Here is a 7,861-nt window from a genome sequence, read left to right as displayed (position 1 = left end):
AAAGGACATGATTCCACCTGAATTCAATAGGCAGTATCTATATTCATGGGAACTAATTATTAAAACGAAAGAAGAAAGAAAAAGAAAGAAAGAAAAAAGGAAAGAAAAAAAAGAAAGAAAGAAAGAAAGGAGGAAAGGAGTAAGAAAGAAAAAGGAAAGGAAATAATGGAAAGAAAAAAGATGACTAACATCGTTTTTTGTTCCTGACAGAAGCTATTCTTACATTAAAAGACTGCAAAGCAACGGTGTGGAAAAGCCTGTCACTGGGTGCAGATGCCCCTCCTCGACACCCTCCCCCCTCCAACTGTCTTTGGGCAAAAGGTCTGAACCACTTTTGCGCAGCTGGTCAAACCTCTTCGCCCAGAGCAGAAGCCACAGGCAAGAAGAAGGTTGATTTTAAGAAATCAGGCAAGGCAGAATTGGAAGAGGACCCCCTTCTTCTTCATGTAAAAATCTTATCAATTGATAATTGCCTTAACTCCCTGAATGGCCAGGCTAAGATTAGCAACTCTTTCACCCAAAGGCAGCTGCAATGGTGGTGGTGGGGAACCCACTCACCAACAACAACATGGCAATGATCATGATCTTTTTGCTCCTATAGTTTCTTCAGTGTGTTCCCTCTGACTTCTAAACTGACCTGACCGGGACTGGCAAATTGATCCTTGAACAGGCAGTCTAAGAGTGCCTGAAAACTTTTATTTTTGTTTAATTTTAACAACTTATTTTTTTCTTCATGAAACAAAAGTTCAGGCACAAATGAGATTGCATTCTTGCAAAGGAAGATACACACAGCTGGCAGTAAAGAAAGGACATTCCTGGGCAGAAAGAAAAGAGGAGAGGAGAGGAGAAGGGACTAGAGGAGAGGAGAGGAGGGGAAGGTAGAGGAGGGTAGGGAAAGGAAGAGAAGGGAAAGTGAAGGGAAGGGAAGGGGAGGGGAGGGGAATGGAAGGAAGGGGAGGGAAGGGAAGGGAGAGAGGAAAAATCAATTTCCAGGTTAAAATCAGATAAACCTTTACAATAGGACAGCAGCAAATGAAAGCACAATTTCAATGAGGGAGAAGGAGGAGGGGGGAGGATGGCAAATGATCCTCTCTGCCAATAATTACTAAGTGTTTATCCTTTTTTTTTAAGAGAGAGAAAGAAATAGATCTCAACCAGATGCCAGGCTTTCCTGCATAATAGACACAGTTTATATTTACCAACATAAGCTCTTGCTGCTCTGTGCTCTCATAAGAAATTACTCATTTCACAGGAAATATATGCTCTTTAGCTATATAAAGGGATGGCAGAATAAGCTCACCTTGTTTTTATTTTTTTCTCATTTTCTTGCATTTTCTTCAGATCTGTCTTCTTAGAGAAACTAATGCCTTAATGACTTTCTGGTAGCTGCAAGCCTTCTTTTATTTCTGCTAAATATATGAAAATGTATGCAAATTTAAATCAAGCTTAACCTAGGAGCTCTTGCAATATATTTAATGGAATTTTAAACCAATAAGGGAACTCTGATGCCGTCTTCTGTAAGTGCAAATATAATTATGCAACTAGGTTAGCTCCAAAATTATGCAATGAAAGGTTATTTTTTAACTTCAGAGACCGTGCTAGGTATCCGATGTTGCTTTTTCCCAGCTAGAGCAAATCTAAAATCTTTGCATTTCACCCATCACCCACTCTGCTTATAATCAACGCCTTTGCAAGGGGCTGTGGAGCACATAGACTTGTCCTTCCCTAATTTATAAAAGCTTAGGCGGAATACAAGTTTTTGCTCTATTTTCCTCTAACGAAAATGTAAAAACAGCCCCTTCTTCCCAAACTGAAAGTAAATTCAAGCTTAATGGGAATGGCGGGGGGGGGGGGATGTTGAGGGGGGGAGGGCGGAGGGGGGTTGGGGGAGGCGGTACTTGATGCCAGACGGCCGACAGCCATCCCTCTCTCGCCTTCTCTCGCCCTCTCTCTCCCTTTCTCTTCTCTCTCTCCCTCTTTCTTCTCTCTCTCTCTCTCTGAATTTCCAGGGCACACTAAATGATTCCCATTTTCTTCTTCAATTTACGCGGGATTGGAGTTGGGTTGAAGAAGTGTGAGTTAAAAACAATTTTCCTAGGGAACAACACTGGGCGCAGGTAGTCATGAACCTTCTCTTGTGTACCTACTGGGAGTGGGTTCGCTGAGTGTCTGGGGTGAGTGTATAGGAGGGTTACCCACTTCAGCAAGAGTTGCCCCTGACAAAATCTGTGGGACCTCTGATGGGAGCTGACACAGAGCAGTTAAAAAAAAAAAAAAAAGCAAGTCTACCAATTAACCAACTGAATTGGGAGGCAAACTTCAAAATAACTGAATTTTGCCAGTATCACATTCGATTTTACAATACTTTCTCAGAATTTTCCGGTGCTCCATGCCCTAAATCATTTTTTTTTTTTCAGAAAAATCTGGACATCTTTTTCTTAGATTCTTTCTGACCTTAGTATCGAGTTTCTTATGAATGATAAAATGAAATTAAACAAATTGAAACAGCTCTTATTGAAACCATGGGCTTCAGTCTTACAGATTTAGGGTCCTATCGGAGACGTTCCTTTGCTCAACGTTTGCAGTGGGATTTTGTTTTGCACTCCCCAGCACACAACTAACCCGGAACGCCAAATTAATCTGAGGAAAATCCCTATCCGCTAAAATCTAGATGACATTTAAACTGGTTATATTGTTTTCTTAATATTCTTTATTTAGGTTAATCTAAATGACCTAAAAAAGAGTTCTAAAACCAGTCTGCCGCCTCACCCCCATCCTTTACCCCCCCCCGACACACACACACACACACACACACACACACACACACACACACACACACACGAACGCACATCCCTTTCATCCTCCCCCCTCCTCTACAAACATCCGCGAAGTCCGAGTGGTGGGAGGTGGGGGGAAGGGTTAACCAAATGAGCTCCTGCCACTCAGCACTAGGCAGCCAATGGAGCCGAAAGATTGATTTACTTCCTGCTTGGGTCTCACAGAGACTCTCGAGCTTCGCTAGCCTAATTTGGAAAGCTAGCCCGGCCTCCCGAGCCGCCATTGGCCGAGTCCGCGGAAGGCCAGGCCGACACGCGCTGCAATTGGCCTCGGCGGGTGCTGGTAACTCGCTCTCGCGGCTTTGGCTCCTCCGCACCATAGATGTCAAAGGCTGAAGCTGCTCCCTTTGCCACATTATAGCTAGTAGGGGATCCTCACCGACCATGGCCACAGCTGCCTCGAATCCCTACAGCATTCTTAGTTCCAGCTCTCTGGTCCATGCGGACTCTGCGGGCATGCAGCAGGGGAGTCCTTTCCGAAACCCTCAGAAACTTCTCCAAAGTGATTACTTGCAGGGAGTTCCTAGCAATGGGCATCCTCTCGGGCATCATTGGGTGACCAGTCTGAGCGATGGAGGCCCATGGTCCTCCGCACTGGCCTCCAGCCCCCTGGAACAGCAAGATGTGAAGCCTGGGCGCGAAGACCTACAGTTGGGCGCTATCATCCATCACCGCTCGCCGCACGTCGCCCACCACTCTCCGCATACGAACCACCCAAATGCCTGGGGGGCGAGTCCGGCTCCTAATCCGTCCATCACGTCGAGCAGCCAACCCCTTAACGTGTACTCGCAGCCGGGATTCACGGTGAGCGGCATGCTGGAGCACGGGGGGCTCACTCCACCGCCGGCCTCTGCCTCAGCTCAGAGCTTACACCCAGTGCTCCGGGAACCCACAGACCATGGCGACCTAGGTTCGCACCACTGCCAGGACCACTCGGACGAGGAGACACCAACCTCGGATGAGTTGGAACAGTTCGCCAAACAGTTCAAACAAAGAAGAATCAAGTTGGGCTTCACGCAGGCTGACGTGGGGCTGGCGCTGGGCACACTGTACGGCAACGTGTTCTCGCAGACCACCATCTGCAGATTCGAGGCCTTACAGTTGAGCTTCAAGAACATGTGCAAGCTGAAGCCGCTGCTGAACAAGTGGCTGGAGGAGGCTGATTCTTCCACAGGGAGTCCGACCAGCATTGACAAGATCGCGGCGCAGGGTCGGAAGCGCAAGAAGCGAACCTCTATAGAGGTGAGTGTCAAGGGCGTACTGGAGACGCATTTCCTCAAGTGTCCCAAGCCTGCTGCGCAGGAGATTTCCTCGCTGGCAGACAGCCTCCAGTTGGAGAAAGAAGTGGTGCGTGTCTGGTTCTGTAATCGAAGACAGAAAGAGAAGAGAATGACTCCACCAGGGGATCAGCAGCCACATGAGGTTTATTCGCACACGCACACGGTGAAAACGGACACGTCCTGCCACGATCTCTGACCACAGGAAGCGAGGAAGCGGCCAGCCGCACTGGGAGCAGCGCGGATTTCTCTATCTCTTCCACTCTCTTCCTTTTACTCCAGCTTTATTATCGATGTTTTTTTTAGCTCTGTCTCTCTTTTTCTGTTGTTCGTTCTTTCTCCCCCCACCCTTTTATAAAAAACAAACAAACAAAAAAAAAAAAAACAAAAACGGGGATTCAAACATATTAAGAAAGGAAACACACACTCGCATTCAGGCTTCTCAACGCGGATACACAGTTGCATTAAGCGGTCCAGGCGGGGACCTCATATCCCCTGCGCCAGGCAACAGTTCCCTGCAACCTTTTTGCTGATCAATATATATTGTTTACTTTGAGTAAGGTTTTTTGTTGATGTTTTTGTTTTGTTTTGTTTTTGGTCGCTCCTCTCTAGGAAGAGAAAGGAGTGGGGTAACTTGGGGGCGGGGTAGGGATGGGAGAGGGAGGTGGGAAGACAGATGTGTGCCTCTGAATAACCTTTCAGCGCCTTGGTTATAGCAGCTGTATTTCAGGTGAAATCTGTTTTACAATAGACTAGTTTTGCATTTTTTTAAAACTTCTATAGCATTTCTAAATGTCTGCGGTGTTTTACTACAAGCTGTACACAATATTTGTGAGATAATTTGTATCTAATCGACCACTCCATATTATTATTGCTATTATTATTCCTTCATTGAGCTGATGGTTTTTTAATTGCTTGGAAAAGGATGGGGGGAGAGATGCCTACCCATCCACGATCCCCTATCCCAAATCTGGATGGAGAAGAGAGGATACAGTGGAGAGAGTTATTGATGATATTGGAGATACATACATATGTGTGTGTGTGTATACACACACACACACACACACACACACACATACATATATATATACATACATACATATTTTTTTTCCCCGGGGGGCGGAGTGCCTAGGGTAGGCAGAATAGGCAGCCGATTCTGTTTGCAAACTAGCGCGAAGGAGGAGGGGCGATTTCGAAGCTTTCTGCCCTCTTTCCCTTAACTATGGAGCCTCCACAGGCTTCCATAGCGCATCTGGGTGCCCTAGAAGGATTCTGCAGCCGCGCCTGGCGAAAGAAGTCAACCTGAGGAGCAGAGAGTGCTCCTCACCTCCCGAAGTCGGAATGCCTGCACTCGGAGCTTCCCACTCGCCCCGCACCTTGCCAGGCCATCTGCCAGCGCGATCCCATCTTGGCCCTTCTAGGGGAAGGACTTTGCCTTCACAAGCGATTGCTTTAGCTGGAGAAGACGACCCGACCCGGAGACGCTGGCGACAGACTGGGTCAACGCTTTCCAGTTCGTTTCACCTCCAGTTTACCGCCTGTTCCGTGAGTGAGAAACCCTCCGGGAGGGATGGCGAGGGGGTGGTGGACCGGCGTTCTCTGCTCTGTGCAGAAGGACAATGAAATGATTGGCAAAGGTCACAGGGATTCTGATCTAGCCGCGTACCACCTCCTCTCTCCTGTATATACCGCTGTCTCTGAGTGGGCTGAAGGGGAGCTATCTCCGCGCCTCCAGCAAGCGCAGCTGGTGGAAGCCCACGGCGAAGAATGAGCTAGCTAGCGAGCGCCCGGGCGGCTGGGTTTTTTCCTCTTCTTCTTTTCATATCTCACTGCGTGTATGTGTCTCTGTGTGTGTGTGTGTGTATGTGCGTGCGCGTGCAAACGTGTGTGTGTAGATAGCTGTGTGTCTCGTATTACTATTTACAAAAAAAAAAAAAAAACCTACAAAAAAATCTCGCTAGGCTGTGTAGAGATCCAAAAATTATGCAGTTGCTGTGGCTTTACTGCTAGCTCTCCTGTCCACATGCCAGGTCCAGAGGCGCACCTCATTCCCAAAGGAGCACACATTGCTGGACCGGACGTGCACCCAAACACCAAGCCGCTGTTCTCCAGACATGGCTGGGGGCTCCATAAACCCGGGCCGGCCGCCTGGACCGACCTCCAGATGCAGCTGTGGTAGACAAAGCTTCAAACTACCTATAAGGACCTGAAAGCCTATGGCCCGTTTTAGAGGATGCGCTAGTAAGGGCTGCCAGGGTCCTGATCCACCACACTGTGTCTCCCCCAGCTGCAGGTCGAAGAACCTGTGTTAATTCAAATCCGGACTCTTTCCCCCCACCCCCCAAGCTTCTGCATTCTGTTGGTAGTTGGGTTTTAGTTCTGGGATTTTTTCCCCCCACAGGGAGTTCATGTTTTACAACTATTAGAATTTTCTTTGTTTCGATTTTTTTTCTTCTTTGCAGTTAAACGCTGTGGTTCAAACCTGAGTTAACCCAAATATTTCTGCCAACTTTATAATTGTACAGTTTTGTATAAAACGTTTTTGAAGTTATTAATTTAAAGAAAGATCATTTAGTTTATTCATTTAGTAACCGATGTATAATAAACGCTATTTTCATTAAGAGTTGCTTTTTCAACTATTTTATTCAAATTGCCTATTGCATTTTCCAGCAATTATTTATTTTCAATAAATTCTGCATTGTGTTTAAAAGGAAACTCTTTCAAAGATGAGTTGGGTGTCAAAAAGAAAATAATTCGCTGTAATATTTGATGTGAACAGTTTTAGTCAAGGGGTTTATATTGACGCAATATTTTATTGTTGTAAAAGATTAAAAAGGTTTAAATAAAACATTTTTCCAAAAAAAAAAAAAAAATCTGTCTTCTCCTGGCTTTACTGTGTGGTGTGTGAAGTGAAGCGTTTAAACAGAGGCAGGTTCCCGGTGAGCATCACATCTGCTTTGCTTCAGGTTAGAAATCATTAGTCATTGTTTTAATTTTTGATTTTCTCTCACTAACCTTTGGCTTTTCATACACTCACACAGCATGGCCTGTTATCACACCCGCGATCATGCAAAACACATCTCCAATGTTGGGGAAGGCTGGTGGGGCAGGGTGTTCATTTCAGGAGGTGAAATCTTATTTAAGGCTTGCAAAAGGAGTGTATCTCTCTCTAGTCCAGCAGATAGACACTCTCTGGAACTGCGCCTCCTGAAACTGGACCCAGATCTTCTCTGAGGCTTTCATCTCACCTAGCTGAAACCACCCCCCTTCCTCTTCTTCCCCATTCCCACCCAGTGCCCTTCTGATAGGTGAGCCCCCATTCCCCTGATGAGGAATGGAAAGATGACTATATGCAAAGGGAAGTGCTCTCCTTCTAAGGCTCTCCCAAAGGCCCGTAAACTTGGGTAAACTTTTATCCACATAGTGTTGCCCAATAAGGCTGAATTCTGTCCATTTCTATCTGAGTTTGGGGACATTTGAAGTAAAAGTTTGATGTATTACTTTTCTTCCCACTCCTATATACCATTTCACCTCTATTATTTTATCACAAGAACCTAAATAAAATAAGGGACAATTACCTTAGTGATGGCTGAGGAATAATTTACTAAATCAGAAGCAGTTATATTTTAAAGCTTTGTATGTACACACATGTCTTATGCAACTTTATTTGTAGATGCATTTTAAGTAACAGAAAAGACAGTTAACTATAATTTTCCAACAGTAAAACCCTCTTCAATTTATACTCTG

General features: G+C 45.7%; 1 protein-coding gene across 1 annotated transcript; it reads left to right on the top strand.

Annotated features, from left to right (window-relative positions):
- Positions 1 to 3,221: 3,221 nt before the first annotated feature.
- Positions 3,222 to 4,313, top strand: POU3F4 (POU class 3 homeobox 4). The gene has a single exon (XM_057718850.1). It carries the CDS (start codon positions 3,222 to 3,224, stop codon positions 4,311 to 4,313), a length of 1,092 nt encoding a protein of 363 aa, XP_057574833.1.
- Positions 4,314 to 7,861: the final 3,548 nt, after the last annotated feature.

The sequence above is a fragment of the Hippopotamus amphibius genome, chromosome X (assembly GCF_030028045.1).
Source record: "Hippopotamus amphibius kiboko isolate mHipAmp2 chromosome X, mHipAmp2.hap2, whole genome shotgun sequence".
Taxonomy (NCBI): Eukaryota; Metazoa; Chordata; class Mammalia; order Artiodactyla; family Hippopotamidae; genus Hippopotamus; species Hippopotamus amphibius.
Note: the sequence above shows the minus strand (reverse complement) of the source record. Positions and strands in the feature narration are given on the sequence as shown.